Below are 20,963 nucleotides of genomic sequence, written 5' to 3'. Positions count from 1 at the left end.
TCTCGAAATTAGAAAAGAAAATGCAACTAGACATGCTAGATGATCGGCAAAGAGAGAATAGCGTCTTTTTGAAAATATTTACTGAGATGTCACAGAAATGGCTACTGCGATTTGTTCGTACTTGAAGTTGATCATTCTTAGCCGTCGAGGTCGTGCTCCAGTGTGAGCATGCTGGTCACATGATCAAAGTTATTTTCAAGATTGTATCTCTGTCTAATCTAAAGCAGCATATAAAGATGACATTCGGACGAGCTCTATCAAGGCCAATTGATTATAATGAGCTTTTTCATAAATTCCTGCCAATACCAAGCAAACGAAGCTCTCATACACTGACGTCTCGAATGGAGATTAAGACGCCATTAAAGAGTAATATAGGCTTAATATCAAAGTCGAAAAGAGAGTGACTATACTGCACTCCAGCGCAGTGGGCAACATTAGGGTACATCTGCGTCGAGTCTCATTGACTTTCGGAAGAGACTGAGTGTAAGAGCTGATGCAGCTCCAGGAAAAACATGACTAGAAGTTAAATATCCAAAGAGCAAAGCTTTAAGACTTGTATTAGTTAAGAGAGAGGATTATCCTATATGCCAAGAGTACTTCTTATCTTAGTTAACAAACTGGCATTAAATCCGACATCAACGCTCGATATTGCAACTCGCTACATTTTCTCGCGAGCAATGAACTTCAAACATTACGAAACGTAGATCATGTTCAAATATTATAACTACATCATTGACAAAATGGAATACTGTTTTCGCATAAAGATGAGAAACAACATACAGCTCCTCAATGTCAGTTCCAACATGTCTGCTTCATTGTTGTGCATTCATTTTTACAAGCACCCTGGATAGATTTTGTGCGTTATATCATGTGCGTGTGCCTCAAGCTATAACGATATTGTGTAATTGACCTAGGGACAAAATGTGCTAAAGAGTGTTAACCTTCTTAGGAATAAACAATTTCTACAATTTACAGAAAGACATAAATGAATTTACATTTTGGTAGCAGGATAGTCAAGTTGATTCGTGCATTGTTTCGTACACATGGCTGTGCGCGTTCTTCATTGAACTCTATTTGTTGAATGTAATTTAGGTTACCACATACCCAAACCGAAAGGTTCTCAGTGCAAAATATTTAGCTTTATTTGATGGTCAAGCAAGAGTCGTGAGAAGTAATGAGAGTCGTGTGTCACGCGGTCCTCAGTCATTCTCAATGTTACATAGACTGCATTGACACTCTGCAGCCGACTTGAACGTCACGATCCTCCGCGTGTAGTTCTCACATTCTAAAATGACGTCCACCTGCAATAGAACACAGCGGAAACAGACGGTAAGCAACGTCCCACGTACAATACACACCAATCAATCCATGCACACCCACACATACACGCACACAGTCAAACGTCAAAGGTACTTTAACGGTTCAAATAAATTTCTGCTGACCTTATAGTGTATTGCTTGTTAACCTGATATAATGAGTTGTGGGTGAGGTTCATTATTTCGAAGGTTTGTTATTCCGAAGTTTCATTATTCCGAAATACAAAAATTCCGCATACCTAGATGTTTGTTTATCCAAAGTGAAATGGGATTCTTATTTGGACCATTAAATGGCGTTATTTCGAAGGTTAGATATTCCGAAGTTTGTTAGTCTGAAAATGAAATTACGTTCGTTACGCCGAAGGTTCTTTATTTTAGAGGTTCTCTATATAATCCAAAAATTAGATAAGGTTCGTTATTCCGTAGGTTCAATCATGGACCTAGTAGGTCCATGGTTCAATGGAATGGAATTCGTTTCGTTAATCCGAGAATGTGAAGAAAAAAAGAACCCCCCCCCCCCCCCACAAAACTATGAGTCCTAGCGAACCTTCGGAACTAGGAACCTTACTTCGTTTTGGGATTAACGAACCTTCGGAATAACAATGTTTCTTGCATTTTCGGACTTACGAACGTTCGGAATACCGAAATGTTACCATCCACACGCACCCACATATACAGTCGCGGACATAGGTACCTAAATGGTGCAAATAAATTTCTGCTGAAAGCTATATTGCTCTTCAACGTGTTATACACAGTATTTTGAGTTTGTACATAACTTCAGACAACGCAACAAACAATATAAATCTCCACCGCGATAAGCAACGGGAAACATCAACTATGGACGAGGCTGACACTTGTACAGTTCATCTCGTTTTGACAACGGGCATTCATGTTCATCATAACAACAACAACAACAACAACAACAACAACAACAACAACAACAACAACAACAACAAACTAACGATCACAGAGACACAGAGACATAATATGCGTTTATGAATTTTTTTTTTTTTTTTTTTTTTTTACTGTATATGCAATTCGCGAGACACTGTTCATTATCCTGAACAACAAACATACTGGTATAACAAATGAAAATCATATACTTGGCCAAATGTAAATACTTGGCCAAATGTAAAATTGATATTCAAATCGTTACCACTGCAATACATGCTTCACAGCTTTTACACACTTTTCAATTCTAATCCTAATCGTCATCATTACAAATGACACATTGCCTTCTTTATCTTCGATTTACTATCATCTGGATAAAACATGTAAGTACACAGTTTCCAAGAATTCCAACGCTCTTACCTTGTGTGTATCTTTGATTGAACAGCATCTCCCGTATGTCGTGAACTCGTGTTGACCCCCACTAGAGAGTAGGGTCACCAGGTCGCTTGGATAGGAATATGAGTTGCAATAACCTTTGCAAGCGTTCATGGGCACCATCTCCACGTAACATCCGGGAATCTCAACCTTTTTTGTAAAGCCTGTTGGTGAGAAGGTACAGACTGATATAGCGACGGAGATACAAGGAGGCAGATGAGAAGTAGCAACGTATGAAGCCTCTTCGTTGCTATAATCCGCAGTGAGACATTATGAGAGGGCAAGATTTCAGAAGCTGTCATCTGCTAGTTTTCGTTGAAGATATGACAGGAAATTGCGTGTGACAACAATACTCAACTCTTCCATTTCAACAGTGGGTGAAATGATGGGAATCAATAATTTAGGTATAAAGGCTTGTGCAAGCGTACCGAAATGAATTTTCTTTCCTTATCTGAAAGTTTAATAGGGCAATTTATGTTCAGCGTTTCCATAAGTCATTGCTTGACTCTTTGTGTCCGTTGAGTTCCGATTGGCACAAAACATAAAACTCTATAGCATTGTACACACTGTTAAAAGTCACTAGCACAGAAAAAAAAAATTAAACCAGATGCGCCATGCTCTAACTTTGTTGGTACTCACAATATCTCAAATACAGTGGGTTAAACATGTTAAAAGTAATATCAAAGACATGAGTAGACGAAATGAAAATGACCTCAAAATGTAACAAGAAAAAGGAAAAAATACGTCTCCGCCTAATGAGAATAAACTTGCCCAGGGCTAACGGTGTATCGTGAACTTTATTAATATCAATTTGCCTCGACCGCAAGCAGTTGCTAAGACGTTTATTGGACTTGATGGATGGGTGGTTTCCTTCCGTCAGGAGCTGAAGTCGTTGTTTTATGTTGTCTACTTTCCCTTCTTTATCTGTGCTTTGTTCAGGATAAGCATATTATGACCAAACAAAACAACAACAAACAAACAACAAAACAAAACAAAAGCAGACAGAAAGGCATCCAAAAAGTCAGGACGAATCGGGATGTTTGGTTTGACGTGGCTTTCAAATACATAGTTATTATACTGTCTTGTGTATTTACAGCAGAATGAGGTACAGGACCTTGAGCTCCATGTTTTCACGTTATATCTGATCACGTCTGTTTTTGTTTTATTCTGTCATAGAGAAGAAATAAGACTGAAAAATTAAAGAAATCTTTGATTTGCATGTGTTTGTAATGTCATTGAGTTCTTCTTTTGAAACTCACGTGTTTCTCTGGATGTTAGTACATTAGGCTCGGTGAGCTCCATCTTACTCTGTATAGCTTTGCTCCACCGGCTGACTGGCGGAAAAGCGCGACGGTGATGCATGGTGCTGGTCAAACACGAGGTAGACGGATACACTTCACACAAGGTGATATTTTTGGCGAATAAAGGAGTGCCATTGGACAGGTTCATGCCGTTTTATTGGTCCGTTCATCATGAGCGTATATATCGGATTCATTCTCTTGCCGAGACTCAATGGGATCGCACGTGATCGATACCCTGACGTAACCAGGCCAAAGCTTTGATGTGATTGATAACAATTTGGCCATAGTTGCCCGCGGTTTGTAACGTGGGAAGGACAAGAAATAAAAGGGAAAAAGCTTTACGCAGGTTCCATTCCAGCTGTTGTCGATGTTATGCATTCTCTTGAAAACATAAATCGTGTTAAAAACCGCCTACTTGTCATAGGAATGCCCTTGGTTTAGGAACGTGGGCTTTGGGAGGGTGTCTCTTGATGCGCCCTCATCAATCATAACGGTCTTTCATTTAATCTTTAATGCTAAAAATAAGCAAAACATTTCCGTTCTTATTGCCCCTCTCCCTTTCGGTCAGCTTTAGATAGAACGTTTTACTTTCCAAACATTATCTTTTTTTCTCTGCTAGATTGATGCCTGCTTCCAGGAAACAGTGGGTTCAGTGCAGTACAAGATATGATCATTTGTAATAGAGAAAGCTATGATGCACACCCATTTCGAAAATTCTTCTTTGTTCGTTCTGCATATTTTTCAAAAAGATTGAAACGTGGATCTTACTGTTTGAACATGTTTTTTGTTTTTTTTTTGGTCATTGCTTAGAAATCAAAAGCGGCGACTGACTTAAAGGGGGTGGCTAGTAACTGATCAGTGGGAATCGGTGGGAATGCTTGGGGATAATTGTTCCAATTCTTGTGGGATTCATTTAATAGTACATTGCACATCTATTGTTGTGTGAAAATTATTTGCTTCAGAAATCATATATTCATATACTCATATTCAAGTAACGTGCAGTTTAAGGCCCCGTCACTGTACAGGCATGCTAGCCTGGAACCATTAAACTGCACATTTCCACTGATTCCCAGTGATCAGTTACTAGCCATCCCCTTTAAGTTCAGTGCACCTGGTACAGAAGAAGTTAAAGAAAAAACGCGTCATACATCTAAGTATTAATGATAGGGTGCTATGTCACATATGCAAGAAGCTGTAGGGATGGAGGTCACGTACATAGGAAGCACAATTTCCATCTCCGAGATGTCCGAATTTTGTTGTTGCTGTCGTTTGTGCTTGTCCTTAAGATGATAATTTGGTGTCGGTTTCTGAAAAATTCATGAGATAGCATCATTGCTTTTCAAACCACGTTTCCGTAATTTTACAAATGTGACATGTCCTGGTATCGAAAAAAAAATAGCACCCGGAATTCGGAAAGATGAAATCATGTCTTTCGGGAGGAGGCGGGGCACAAAAGTAGCCATTAATATCTATTCTCTTAATGAGCCATGGGTGGCTCGAGCACGAATAACTATCAAATTTCTGAGATTACGATTTTCAAGAAAAAAACTCTCAAATTCATTATTTTTTTTTTTCAAAATACGACGGAAATAATGTCACTCAGTGCATCACCACTATATAGTGATTTCTGAATTCTTATGAGCATAATCATCTTGTATTACCTTGGTATAGATTTACATTCCACATCTGCGGCTAATATCACATGGAATTTGAATTGCATTCCATTAGCTCAAACGAAGTAGTAGTGTACGTCCCCGTTTTGTTTTGGGTTTCCTTTTCTTCGCAACAGGGCTGAACCATTTTGATGAGGGGGGAGATAGCTTTTCAGAAGAGACATACTCCATTTGGAAGAAAGAAAAAAAAAAAGGAAAGAGGTAGACAAGGGTGCTAGAGAGGCAACATGAATGAAAAAAAAACGTTTTCCCAAATGATAGGGCTTGGAGCTTCAGGTCGAACTCAAACCAGGTGCAGCCTTCCTGGAGTGGCCCTCGAGGGTCTGTCATTAACCCAATTTCAGTCATCTTCTCAGGGAGCCAGACTAACAACCGATGTTCTTTACCTATTAAGTTATCGACACTGCATAAACTACCTGTACTACATGACACGTGGTTAGAGAGAAGATCATGCATTACAGGTAGGTGTTTTTCCCTCTCGATGGAACCTTGCCCAAAGACGGTACCTTGAGAATGCCATGTATACCTTTAAAAAAAAAAGTAGCAAAAACAACACAAAATCCTGTATTCCCTATCTGATGACTCCTGCCAAGGTTACATAAATCTGATCAATTGTACCCTGGAAAATAATGTCTTTCATTCTCTTTTCTTTTCTCCTGGTCTTTAAAATTAAAAACATCTGGGTCATGCGAGATAATAACTTTTAGATATCACTTACAAAGGGACCAACGAGAAATGGATTTAAGGTGTACCAGTTCTCGATCTAGAGTAGATGTGTTTGTTATTAGTGCATCCATTTCTTGGTGAGATGATATTCGCAAAAATCGATCAAATAATTAATTTTAAAAAGTCTTAGAGAAGGGAACATCTCCAAATATATTTGAGAACAACCTGACTGCCTCATTCTTCTTGATCTAGATTGGAAGAGGTTGAAGGTTACAAAATGTATGCCCTTAAGGCCACTGAGTTCATATGTGTCATCATTTCAGCAATACTGTCCCTCAGAATGGTTTCTGCCTCGTGTGCACAAACTCGGGACTGGTGAATAATGTTAAGTTTATCAACCGACATCCGCTGTGCATAAACTCAGGACTGGTAAAAATGTAAGAATTCTATCGACCGACAATCGCAGACGACGGACAAAATGGCGCGTGTGTGTATGTGTATGATTGTGTATAATTATATATGTTTGTGTCTGTGCGTTAGCGTGCTATATGCGACCCTTTAAAAGCGAGGTGATAAAGGTACGGATCTTGCGGCGCCAGAATCGCGAAGTTATGGCTGATATCGATACTCCAGATGTGTAGGTAATCATGAATGAATAAGGCCAGGAGGGAGGGGCGGAGACCACGCAATATCCGACTAGGGAGTAGAGGAGAAGGAGGAGGTAGAGAAGGCCTGCAGTTATTTCTTGCGCCCGTCCCCTCTCGTTCAATTTATCTTCTCATAAAGTGTTGTTCAATTGGAGTTCAAAGGAGCATCTGCAAACAGGGGAATCTCAGCGTCTTGAACGCGGAAGGCCACTGTGTCAAAGGCACAAACTGTATTATCTAGTTTGGTTGATTTCCTGTTTTCTCTGCAATATCATCGAACTTAATTGCCAAATGCTGGTTTGAATTAAGCATCGTACAGTTTATGCTGTAGAACAGTTGTAAAATATCTCTTAAATTGAAGACAAAAGGGGACGATGAACCCAAATTTTGACGCTGAAGAGTGATGGAGCCGACACTGGAGCATGGTGTTTTGCCTTCTGAAGAATGTCCCTCACGAGAGATACGGGCTTATTGGTAAATAGTTTAGCGGATGGCGAAATGGTGCAGCAGTGGACAGCTCTTTTGACTCAAGTATGCCTGATACCGTGTTTGATTTCCAGAGGGACCTTTGAGCCAAAAATATTTTCTCTTTGCTTATCTACGAAAACACTTTCCCCTTGGATAGGGCATGAAATAGGGGTCCCATGAGTAGGGATTCCCCCAATCTGCATGTGTTAAGTACTACTATCTTACATCAATTCTCGCGAAGGACAGTGTTATCCTAGTACATTGGTCAGGGGAAAACACATCGCTCACATAAACATGAATACACTTAGAATCTCTGTTAAACAACAAAAACAACAAAAACAAAAACATCAACAAAGAAAGAAGGACATGTTGGCTTTTTTTTGTAGACATATTAACGATCCGAAGTTTAAAACTAATCTTAATTTGTTTAGTGATGCATGGATGAATAGAGATGATAATATGCTAGCCTGTCAATACAGTCGTTGACTCATCGACAATTCTGCCAAGACTATGGAGAAATACAAAACAACAGGGTGATGTTCGTTATTCCGAAGGTTCGTTAATCCAAAAATGTAATAAGGTTCATTATTCCGAAAATTCGTTATTCCGAAGGTTCGTTGTTCCGAAACATCCAAATTCCCTAAAATCTGAAAATGAATAAGGCTCTTTATTGCGAAGGTTTCTTGATCCAAATATGAAAGAAGGTGCGTATACTATAATGAACCTTATTTCGTTTTTGGATAAGCGAACCTTCGGAATAAAGAACCTTATTTCATTTTCGAATGAACGAACTTTCGGAATGACAAACTGTAACCAAACAGCCTCCCCTCAGATAGTCACTCACCTACGAGATGGCAACCGGGCCGCTGCCAGGACATGGTCTTCCTTGCCACGGCTGATGGGGACATCACATACGCCAGGAAGGACGCGTAGAGCACCAACACCTCTGGCCTCATCACGGGTTATATTCCCCAAAGAGAGAATTTCCTCCTTCTTTTTTTCTCCCCCAGGATTTCTTGTTCTTCAGAATTCCTTCGTATTGTATTGTGTTTGTCGTCAAGTGCTTGCATAGACGTCCGACCAGGGGCCAATTTCGTTGGCTTTCATAAAATATGAAGAGATACAAAAGAATTCAATCTAGACCAGTGATCGATATAACAACAAAGAAAAAAATTTCAATTCATGCACAGGAATCAATCAAAAGCTCTGCCCCAAATGCCCAAACGAACTGCTACGAATACCGTAAGAACGATTTTTAGACCATTCTGTATGATCTTATTAAGAAGGTCGTACGAAACCAGTGTTCGTAAACCATTAGGTTCGCAGCCTGGTCGATGGTCTTGTCCAAGATTTTTTTTTTCCACATGGTACAAAACCCCTTTTCTTAAAGCGGCCGTACGAACGTCGTAAGAAGAACGGAGAAATTACGCAAGATTTTTGTAGATTTCGTAGAGTCAAAGATGATCATAAGAACCCCTTAAGTAGTTTACAGAGGGCCCTTACGGCGTTTGTAAGATGACCTTGCGAACGGAGACGGCGTTGATACGAACGACTCATAGCGTTCATAAGACGTTTATAATATGCTGCTCGTAAGGAGTTCGTACACATTTTGAGTTTTAGGGAGTGCGTGTCTTAAGCTAAACTCGCGAAGTTCAAATCCTCATTCTCTTCATGTTATTCGTCGAAGAAGCATCTCCTGTCGAAGAAACAATGGGACCAGAAGGGAAGTCTGTAATTTAAGGGAAGAGAGCGAAGGGGAAGAAAAGAAAGTAGGGAGATGAGGAAGAAGGAGAGAGGAGAGAGAGGAGAACTGCAGCAATAGCCTTTTCATCAAGAAATGATGGACATTGGAAGTGAACAGGAGGAGGCGGAGGAAGATGGCGACGAGGAGAAGGAGGAGGAGGAAGAACCATCAAGAAAGCAAAGTGGCAGCGATTAAGATGAGTTCATCAAAAAGTCCATAAGAGAGAAACATGACTTTGATGCCACAACAAAACAAAAGCATTTTGACTTCTTTAATGACAATGAATGATTTTACAACAAAGGAAGTGAACGATGGCTAACGCCAAGTCCTAAATGTCATTTTGACAGTATCAAAACTGTCAACAATCATAAAATTTTCAACAGTTATACACAGCAGCGCTTTTTTTTTTTTTTTTGCAACCGGACAAAATATATACATAAATTTGTAATACGTACTTACGTATTACTTGAGAATGCCGTGAACTCCTGCAGTAGATGAGGAAAGCATTGATAGTGAAGGCGAGAGAAATTTCAACAATGAAGGGAGGCGGGCGGTGAAAAAAAAAAAAGACGTTCCACAAACTAGAGGACGTACAGCAGTGGGGGGGGGGGGGGGGGAGGGGGTGGACTCTAGTACCGATTGAAGTCCCGCTGCCTTACTGTCAGGAACCTTTTCAGAGAGAAGATCACATTGAAAACGATGGCAACGCTCTTCGACAAGGTACAGATCCTGAATGTCGGGAAAGCAATAACCGGTACAGAGCAATCTGAGTTGTATATCTAGCATCACTAACATTGGTATTTTTTCCATTTTTTTCCTGCCAGTTTCTATGTGTATGTTGCTGAATTGTAAACTGTTACTGTCATCGTTGTTGTTACAGTTACTGTGAGCGTTACGGAGGACAGTTGTAAGGGATAATGCAAAAAAGTTGCAATGATCCCTCTGATCAATGGCATTGCAACTAAGGTTTCTTGGACGCCCCTTATATTTATCTAGTCTTAAATCTTGTTCTTGTTGTATAAACACACAACGCAAAATTTGATTTACTTGAAAAGACTTTTACCCAGTTCAAATCGCAAACCTCCCAGTGAATTATACATATTTCTTTACTATAATCTGATTACAGAGTTCGCAAAACCCGTTTGTGACTTCTAACTATAAGATTATATACCACTTTCTAAACGGCACTCTCGTAAGCAGCGAAAAGCCACCAAAGACAGACACCGTCTTTTGGTGAAGCGTTTTCCATTCAGTATCTTTGTCATGTATCATTAAGCATCCATCTAGTATTGCTAACGAGATAGAACAACATTTTTTATATTCCATGTATTCTGATCTTTACAATGATGTCTATAATTTACTGTATTTGAGCTTTCCTAATCAATCTCTAATGAGCTTTCCAAATGAATCCCTATACGTCAAGTGTATGTTTTTTCATTGTTAATGACAGTGTAATTATCAAATCAAAGCAGATGTGTGAGGTGCAATCAAGGGAAAGAACTATACAGGACCTGGTGAGTGCCAATCTCAGAAGAGTCGTATCGCATGTCACCGCTCGAGCGAGGATGATCGGAAAAAAGGGGGTCAGTATTAATGAATGATGAAGGTCGGTTATCTCAAAACAAGAACCACTTCCGGCAGTCGAGATAGCTTGCTTGTGCCTGTAATAAGGACAGGTGAGCAGCATCTTGTATGATTGTTCGATAAAAGCAATGGCGGATGTAGCAAAATAAAGAGGTCTCTGTCGATTTTTTTCTCTCCTTGCCTGGAAAAAACAAACAAAGACGAAATCATGAAAGGAGAAAAATATGAGAGTAGCTGAGAGCGATCATATTTCGGTTGCCATTTTCCCGTTGACGGGGGAAAACGCCGTCATTTCATTTCAACATCACTGTTCAATGTATGGTGGAAAAACACAACACCACGCGCAAACGCAGAGCGCGTATTCATCATGCACAATAATCATAAACGTATACGAGGCAGTATGACGCTTCCTTAAGTTGACATGAAAGTTATTCAAAGAACACCCTTGGTAAATAGAATATCTCACGGGAACACAAGCACACCACCATGAGGTAACAAGTGAGAGTGTTTATTGAGTCCTCGAAATCATTGTGAATTGATGTGTGCAAAGATGCAGAAGACATCAAAGCACTAAACAGTACAGAACCACCCCCCCCAAAAAAAAAACAACAACAACAAAACAAAAAACAAAAACAAAACAAAACAAAACAAAAACACATATCTGCGGTTAGCTTTATTGTAAAGAATGGTCAGTATTCTTTTATTGACGTTGCATGTCTTTCGAATATTCGGTTTTTTTTTACATTTCTCTACATTTTTCTGCATCATAAAAAAAATCATTAAAAGAGTAATATCAGTCACATAAATTCAGATTGCGATGACATTTTAAAGCCTCAACAATGTATAATTAAAGAGTTTTGAAAGCTGTTTAGCACGTATTTTGAGTATGTTTTCATTGACATGTTAAATTTTTATTTCTGTGCAGCTGAATAGATTCTAAATTTATATAAATCACAATATTACTCTAACGAATAGATAATGTTGATACAAACTTTTGACGCACACTTGTGACATTCTGAACTTCTTTGATCGCTACGCGCTCCCTTTGAATCAAACAAAGACGTAATTTCGAGCATAAAAGTGGTGATTGAATCTTCATCTCCATATACAGCATCTCATCATTTTTATAGAGATGATAGCAATATGATGAATATGGGTCACTTTCTCATAAAATGTGCATTCTACCAACCTTAACGTCAAAGAATAATCCCTATAAATCTAGTTCTAAAATATTTCAATCACAAACTTGTGAATCGTGGCATCGAAGAATGGTTCTATCGCATGATGACAGTAAGTACAATCATCCCTTGCCACAGCGATGGAGGTATATCCTCCCTTAGTATCATAACGGCATATTTGATCAGTTTCTGGAAGGAGTTCAGAAACAGATGCAAAATAGATCACAGCCGTGTCCACTTAGGGGCAGAACCCATTTTAATCACCACCAGATTAAAGGTGCGCCCTGACAACCGAGCGGAAGTCGCGGGCTAAATTGACTGGATCCGGTTTCTGGTGGAAATGTGCTTCGTGACATTCACTGAAACACGAAGTGCACTGTAAGGTACTGAGGTATTCGCCGAAGTCAAAAGGCGATTGTAATTAGATCAGACCTTGTGTATAATCATGATAATAATGACTGACGGAGAAAAGGATGTGACACGATCCCGTCACGAATTGCACTTACATTTTTCTTTTTTTTCCTCCGAAGAATCAAAGAGATATTAGGTCTTCTGAAGACGCGACTGCAAGGACGTGACACCCATGAACAGATTGTGCCAAAAGAATAAACTGGAATGCTGCGCACAGATTCGGGGAAGGGAGGGGTATGGGGAGGCTTGTCACGAACGTGATTGCGTACGTCATCCGTATTAGAACTCGGTTGATCGTTCTAGATAATCAAAGAGAATTGATGAAGAATTAGTTTGATGACAACTGGAAGATGACATTCTTTGTACACCCAGGGCCAAAAGAAAAAAGAAACATTTACTTTTTAAAGTCGGGGTATCATAATATCTTTTTACCGTCCAATGCAATTTCAATCCGATGTACAGACAATTTAGAACTTCTTTTCCTTAAGAACAAGCTTAAAGCGGTATCTCATATCCGAAATCAATTTGGTTTACCATTTAGTTGACGTCAAATCTACAAGTTTTTGTCCACGTTTTTCTTGAGACCTCTGCTTTGTCTATAACATTTGAATGTCAAAGTTATAAACGTTTCGAACCACTGGGACCTTTAAAAACAAGCCCAGATGTATTGGGGAGAGAGGGAAAGCGTGTCATAGAGAGATAGAGAGAGGGAAAGAGAAAGGGAGGGGGAAGAAAAATATGAAAGAAAGGAAATGGTGTCTCGATATAGCAGAAGAAAAGACGGACAGAATGTGAGCAAATGTCAGATACAGCCAAACTGGATATCATGGCTAGTCTCGATAGTCGGTCACCTGATATCATCTCCCGGTATATTGCTCGGAGCAAATCGCAAGGGCGAGGAAGGGTAATAAAAGATGAAAGGTATACCCAAGTTTCACACGGAATCTCGAGATAATCCCAGCAGCCTCTTAGGAGCTGGGATTCCACACCAAGTTTGAGAGTCCACCGAGGGATCAGCTTCCTAAAACTTACCATTTCTGCCCACAATCAGTGTTTTATCCGAGACCATCTATTACCTTGAATCTGGAACAGCTTTGATTACGAATGAAGCACGCAGACGTTTCTGCAACTTTTAAAGCAAAGAAAATATTTCATTCCTCACCTTTCTACGGTTTTCCTCTTTCCACTTAGTCTCTTTAAAGGAATTTAAGACATATACAATTTGAACAATTCAACATGACATCAGGTCTTCATAATATGACAAATAAAAAAAATTGCAGGCTTGATTTTGAGACGTAAAACTTAATAAAGAACAGAATTTCAAGAGATCTATAACACAGAACACAAAAACGAGGGTGGAACAGTGAGGGTGGAACTGTGAGGGTGGAACTGTGTTTCATTAAAAAATTTGATTGACGAGTTCCCTCAACCAAGATATCATTCACTACAGCACACACTCTTTGATAATTTAGTGCTTGCCCGTTGTGTGTGTGTGTGTGTGTGTGTGTGTGTTTGTGAGTGTGCATAACAGACACACACACATATTATGTGTATATCTAGTACATAAAATATTATGTACTTATTGGTTTTTGTTGTTGTTGTGTGATAAATGTATGTGTGTATGTGTGTGTGTGTGTGTGTGTGTGTGTGTGTGTGTGCGCGCGCGCGTGCGAGTATGTGCGTGCACATGTGCGTGTCTATTTGTGATTGCATGTGAATATTAGGTTTTCAACGCCAGGCGCTTTGTTTGCGTAGCACTAAACATTTCCCTGGAGATGTGGATATTCGAGTAATATCTGATGCCCTCTGTGCTTGCCTAAACCCAATTTTTAGGCCGTTGCGTAGACGATTTTTTTTTTCTTTCTGGCAACTATACACAACCAAAGGGAACAACAAATGGATGAGTACATGCAATATGGGTCTGACTCCGAGCACGAGCTTTCAAAATGTTTCTGCCTGAAGTTCCTAAAGTTGTTTTTATTGTTACATCATTCTTGTTCTTGTTCTTGTTCTTGTTCTTTTTTATCTCTCTAGCTCTTGCCATACGGCACCTTTGAGAAGTATAATATAGACTGATCCGGCCTCAAGCCAGAACGCGTGAATGCAAAAAGAGGGTGTTGAGACTTGGCGCCAACAACGCCAGGTATCAATGAAAATGTCAGTGGTCCCTTTCTCGGCAGGTCACACCGCCCGAGGTTTTTCGCCATTAGACACGACAGCTTGTCCTATTAAGCTTTGCATTTGCAAGTCGGAGTGCCCTCGAAACAAGACAGGAGAGAGAATTTCTTACCAGCTCCTTTTCTTTCCGAGTAGGCATCAACCCTGGGAGTAGTGAAAAGGGAACATCCGTACTTTAGATGAAGCAGGGACTATACCTGACTACTTGAGAAAGCGAATGGCGCGAAAGACTATAACAGGTGTGTATTAAAACATTATTCAAACCAATCGCACCTCCCCGTCACATCTTGGCAGATACGTTTAGGATAATTTGGATACATTTCAAATCGTCAGCGGTAACACTTCTATTATAGTCCCTGGGTGGAAAGCAGGGTCCCTGTATAACATGTTTACGCAATGGCGTGACTGACACAAGTAACAACAGGACGCATCAGATTGTCCCTTCACCCAACCATCTCAAACCTACAACAGGCTCACCTCATCCTGTTTGATACTAGAAATTATTCCTTGATTATGAATAGAGCGTCATATTACTCTTATTTAACGGAAAAAAAGGAAGAAAGAAGAGAATGTCAAGCTGCACAGTCCGTTAGTAGACTATGTAATCTTTCAGCGATTTATTTTCGAAACAATTGCTTGAAAGCAATACAGAAGGGCAGTCATTTTTCTGAACTATCAAACAAAACAAGAATGTAAAGCAGCACAGCTTGCTTACTTGTAAGTCATATCAGTGATGTACACGTGATAGTGGTACATCCCCGTCTTAAATGATGTAAAAAGAAGTCAGTAGAACAAACCAGCAAATATCAGATGAAGAGCTCGATGTCTTAGATAGTGTAAACATCAATCATGCTTAGATGGGAAATGGTAAAGCATCATAAGAATATAGAAGGTTTAGGTGTCTCATCAGCTCACAATTGTTGGGAACCTCAATGAAATGATTTCTTCTACGGAAATGACACATCTTTTTGTCTTCTGAGTCCATCTTGCAGGTCATAGTTGTCAAAACATGAAATAAGTCCAATCACAGTAAATTTGCCATTTCCCTCATCATCACTTTACTCCTCCACCTCGCTTCAAATGCATCCTACGCGTTTGATGTTTTCCTTCTTTTTATCCCTCAGTGTATTCTCCTCTCTCTCCCTTTCCACTTTCATCCTCGTCATCCACAGTATCTTGGGAGATTGTTGTCGCATAATATACGATAATATTCAATTTCCGTAGCGCTTGCACAAGTGCGTGGCAAATAAAGAGGAAACTACATTTTGCTTGGGTAGATGTATATTGGGTTTCAGCTATGTTTTCATGAGAGTTCAAATGTCACCGGAAGTTATTAAACGCTTCCCTTACGATTGACCCATTCTGGACGATCAAATAGAGCGAGAGTGAAAATCAAAAAGTTCGTCTTGTTTGCAATCTTTGGATGACAATGAGCAACTACTGCCAACCGAAATCTACTAAGCAAATGTTAATTAAGTTTACAACCAGTTGGATCGGAAGTCAGACAATCTCATTTTTAACTCGTCATCATATATTTATTTATTTTTTTTTTATCACTGTGCTTTCCATGTCGGGGACTTGACAAGTTTAGATTAGTCTGCCTTTGATCATGTTGATTGACATTGTGCTAACACTGACTTCCGAGCTCAGCAAAGGGTAAGAGATTGACCTAATAATGGAATAAAGAAAGAAATCCATTCTGCATTTTGAGATGAAATTGAGGAAAAAAGTATGAAAGCATAGTCAATACTCTGCTAACATCCTCTCCCCTCCCTCAGGTAATTATTGCATCATTTCCTATAGTGCTTGCTAATGTTTGCTTTAAATTTCTGTGTTTCGTCTACTGAGGTGAATGGAGGCACAGATATACTCCTGTGATATATTTCATTTATGATAACATTATTATAACCTCATGGGCGTTGTTTGTCAAAGCTTTAAGGCCAAAAAAAAAAAAAAGTAATGGAAACGCTGAGAACGGAAGGAAATGTAGGCGGAAATCGTACACCTCAGCTGGAATCCTACCATGTAAATGTGGACAACTAAGATGGCCAGGGGCTAGATTCTGTCCAGCTGCTGACCATGGAAAGCAGTCAAGTTCTTACCGTCCCGGCAACTCCAATTTCCTTTCTCGGCGTCACAGAGACATGAATAATGAAACCGCGGGAAGAAATTGTTTATCGCAGGCTTGTTCTTCATTTCCTTCAGATATACCGGCGAAAAGTATAGAGTATCAAAGCTCGTAATATAGGCGTTCAAATTTAGGTCATTGCCCAATTTCTTTTTTTTTTATTATTATTTTTGCTGGTCACATTGTAAAATTTTCGTTCACATTTACGTCACAATTTCAACCTGACTACAATATCAGGACATTTTGCTTCACACCAACAATATGTCGAGTAAAAATAAACCTTAACATGCAAGAACCGCCCCCTTAACGCGACTTCTATGTTTCGCAACCGGAACGTAAAAGTTCAAATTCTGATAATGATACAGTATACATGATTTGTGCATTGTTCTATTCTTGCTAAACATTATTTTTGTATGGTCATACTGAAAAAAAAAAAATCAGTTTTTGTAAACTTCTCAACAAGAATCTGGTACTCGTTATGTCACTAAAATGTGAGTTAAGTACGAAATCATCAAGGAAAGAAGGTAGCTTACGACAAAGGAGCTGATTTAATCGATTTCAGAAATCGCCAAGTGAGTCTGGCGATCAAGAAGTTGAAGGACTTTGTCACCAAAAAAAGAAGTGTGCAAAAATTAAACGTTGTCAAATATTCTACCATTACCAAAAAAGTAAATAAAGGATTAAATCAATGTGATTACAACAAGGATCTCATTATGTGCCAAACACACACGTGCATAAGGGTGCTTGGTTGTAGTCTTGATGGTTAAGATTAATCAGGGGAATAAAAAGAGCATTCATAGTCTTCACAACTCTTCATTCCTCTTTGTTTATCAACAAATCATTAACTGACATAGACATGATACAATGATTGCATGCATTTTAACAATGGTGGTTGTACTAAAACGTGTAGGTTTTTCATGTTTTACTGTTCCATTAATGCAATGTTCAAATTGTATTTTGAGCTATGATGAATGTTGATGTATTTTTATCATGCCAGCAGGGCTCTCGGGAAGAACAGTGCCCTGTTGCATAAAACCCTTACCGCTGGACTTACCGCTCCTTTCTAGCGGTAAGTCTTCAAATTAGCGGTAAAGCTTATAATCCTTGATGCTGATTGGCTGTGACGCCTAATTTTGACGGTAGTTACCATTGAAATTCAACGGTAAGTTTTATGCAACGGGCCACAGGACCGGCAAGTCTTGAAAGAGATTAACCTGTTGAAATAAAACTGAAACAAACGAAAAAACAAATAAACATGAATGATACTTACTATGATTCGTTGATGTGTAACAACAGTGAAATTGAAGTGTCACAGAATGAGCGACTTTTTAACTATTTTATTTTCATTTTCCATACATTTTGATGCATTGTGGTTTGTTATTGTGGTATATAGCATCAATTATGTTAAACGTAAACATGGTCTAAGAGAGAGAGAGAGAGAGAGAGAGAAAAAAAATGTTTAATACTGATGAATTTATCTGGTTGCAAAAGATGGCGAAGTCAGCGAATCAGTCGGTCAATCAGTCAATCAATTTTGCAGGTAATAACCAACAAGCCAGATGAAAAATAAATAAACGAATATGATTATCGATGTATATTTGAATAAATTAGCAAGCTAACCAGCACACCATTAAAATAACCAACCAACCAATCATGAATAAAGCGAGCAATGTTAAGTATGATACTATTTGCGTCTTGATTTTTACAATGTTACCAAATGAAGCGCATTTTCTTATCTTTTCTGGTATTTAGAATACATTTGACGAGAACTAAAATTTACTCAAAAATAATATAGGGAAGGCCAGACAGCCAGTTTTATAGAACAAATAACTTTAATCTTGGATCTCAGACAAGAAGTAAGCCTAAATTAGTGAATGTGTATATTATACACATTCACTGATTTAGGCTTACTTCTCGTCAATGGGATCCCCTTCAAACGTTGATGGATGTGCTCTGTTAATCGTTGAGTTTTGTACATGACTATTTATTGATTGAGAACAAAGTGTAAAAACCATTAAATTCTAAGGAATTGCAGTTGTGAAGCAAAATGTGTCGATGCATCGTTCTTTTGAGGTAATCATACTAACCATAATTGGAAATTAAGGGTATTTCCAAAAAGACATAAATATAATATGTGGTAAATAGGTCGTTGATACTTTAACAAGAAAAAAATTATCGTAAACTTACCTAAGTTTTTTTTTTTGTGTGTGGAAAATTCTATATAACAAGATATATGTTCATCAGCAGCTTTTAATTTTCATCAAATAAACTTTGAATTCCTTTTAAAATGGCATGCCCTGTACTTTTTCAGTGTTTTCTTGGTATCTCGCAAAAAAGTTAAAGCCCAATTTTCATCTCCACCAATACTGTTCCATCCCTTTAATTACCTGCTCATTACCTAATGCTACCTCCAGCGTGATCTAAACCCAGGCACCCGCTGCATTTAGCGCTTACTTTGCCATCTGAACAATGACTTTAATGGGATATGGACGGGGGTGGGTTTCTGTAAAAAGCCTTCTTCCCGAAGGGAATGCGTGATGTGGTAATGGGTGTATTCAACTTCTTTCACATTAATGTTGTGAGTCATCGGAACTCAAATCGTCAAATTCGTGGTTGGGGCACATTACCCTGATGGACTAAGGGGTCATGGAGAAAGCAAGGCACCTACCTACCAAAGTTCACTCAATATAGCTACTTGATACCATGTCAAAGAAGACAGATGAGTTTGAGGGGGGCAATATGGAAGTAGTACCCTTAATCTCCCAGCTTTCAGGATTACCCGCAGGCGATATACCCATCAAAGCTTGGTAAAACATCCAACTTTAGACGCAGGAATATGGCAAAGTGCATGGTATATTTGTTCTCCGCCCACCCTAATGAATTGGGTTACTCTATAAGCATCATGGCTTTTGTGCTGTTCATCCCAATTCACGAAAGGCGCTTTCTCTTATCAACTGCCTATCTTCAAGATATTAAGAAAAATTGCATGGCACGGTGGAAAAAAAATAAACATATCACTTGTCCATTAGCCAAGAAATGATACCCGTGTCCATTATACCAGTACCCATGAGAGCACTGACACAACTTTATAGTATTCAAAGAGACATATTGATGATGTATCAGGCACGGGAAGTTTTTCCCCAATTGCAGGGATAGGAATACAAAGGGTTTGATGGGACTTCCACGAAATACATCTCACACTTAGATCCACTCCCGATTTTGCAATGATACCCCATATCAATCCGTGCATGCGATTCGAATTCTCACACGGAAGAGACAAATATCTTTGGTATTATAAGCAAACATCAATTACTCATGAACCTTAGCCCCCTTTTCTCTGTAGTTATTGTCAGAAATAGCAAAATGGGGTTTACAGAAACATAAATCTCCTGCATAATTTTTACCAAACACACACACGCGCGCACACACACACACACATACACACAAAAAACACCAATAACAGACACAACAACACAACCCGATAGTAGAATGTTCATACCAGTAGTTTACTGGCATTGGAAAAATGTTTACAGAAAATCCATCAAAGCGATCGAGAGAATAAATACGCTGCAAAATGCCGGCTCGTTTATCCCTAGTGAGCAACATCATTCACGACTTCGAACTCCCACATCCCCGAGATGTTACGCCAAGCATGAAGTGATCAAAGCATGATGAATTGAGAACAGTTAACAAAAAAAAAATAATAATAATAAGGCTTCTGGCACCCAGAGGCGATGCATAGATAGTGCATGATGACATCTGCATTTACACTGATGAATAATAATAACATAATAGTTGTGAAAATCTAGACTAGCAAAGAACCCTGTTTAGAATAATCCTATGGTCCCCATGTCAAGACCTTCATCACATTAAAACACCTCCAAATGCTTAATCTCTACTCAAACTACGTCTACAGTTACGCCAAAACAGACTTCATTGTCAATGGTATTCTATACATCCAACTGGAAAAGTGATCGTATGGAAGCTGATATCATAATTCTGTACTCACATTAATATGGACATTGAAAGGAGGGATTACACAGCTGCAGGTAATGTGCTGTCAGAAAACCGACGTACATGTGGCCTCACTCCTGGCTGGAAAGCATGGAAACGCACTCCATCTGGCGATAACGCCGAAAAGATTGTATCTGAAAATTAGCAAAACTGAATCCCTGCCTTCTGATGACATCAACGGTGACATTCAGTCTAGGCCAATGACAGGTAAAGAATAAAAATTCCTTCCAGGTCACGATGGAATCGAGTTAAGAGAGCTGAATTTGGACCGAGCGTTTCAATAGTGCACCCACGAAACCATCAAAATCGATAGCTGTCGTGGAAAGTAA

General features: G+C 39.1%; 1 protein-coding gene across 1 annotated transcript; it reads right to left on the bottom strand.

The window, feature by feature from the left end:
• Nucleotides 1-1,199: 1,199 nt before the first annotated feature.
• LOC140228579 (thyrostimulin alpha-2 subunit-like) lies at nucleotides 1,200-20,761 on the bottom strand. The gene is made up of 4 exons (XM_072308813.1): nucleotides 20,630-20,761; nucleotides 8,242-8,497; nucleotides 2,628-2,806; nucleotides 1,200-1,301 (listed from the first exon to the last, which is right to left on the bottom strand). The coding sequence occupies exons 2-4, from the start codon at nucleotides 8,351-8,353 to the stop codon at nucleotides 1,200-1,202; spliced, it is 393 nt and encodes a 130-aa protein (XP_072164914.1). The 5' UTR covers nucleotides 8,354-8,497; nucleotides 20,630-20,761.
• Between the last annotated feature and the right edge of the window lie 202 nt (nucleotides 20,762-20,963).

Source organism: Diadema setosum, chromosome 1 (assembly GCF_964275005.1).
Source record: "Diadema setosum chromosome 1, eeDiaSeto1, whole genome shotgun sequence".
NCBI lineage: Eukaryota > Metazoa > Echinodermata > Echinoidea > Diadematoida > Diadematidae > Diadema > Diadema setosum.
Note: the sequence above shows the minus strand (reverse complement) of the source record. Positions and strands in the feature narration are given on the sequence as shown.

Excerpts from the sequence above, each read along its gene's own strand:
- LOC140228579 (XM_072308813.1), bottom strand. The coding sequence starts at position 8,353 with ATGAGGCCAGAGGTGTTGGTGCTCTACGCGTCCTTCCTGGCGTATGTG. Across the intron at positions 2,807-8,241 it reads GCCCGGTTGCCATCTCGTAG|GCTTTACAAAAAAGGTTGAG; the intron begins GTGAGTGACTAT and ends TCTCACCAACAG. Across the intron at positions 1,302-2,627 it reads CAATCAAAGATACACACAAG|GTGGACGTCATTTTAGAATG; the intron begins GTAAGAGCGTTG and ends GTTCTATTGCAG.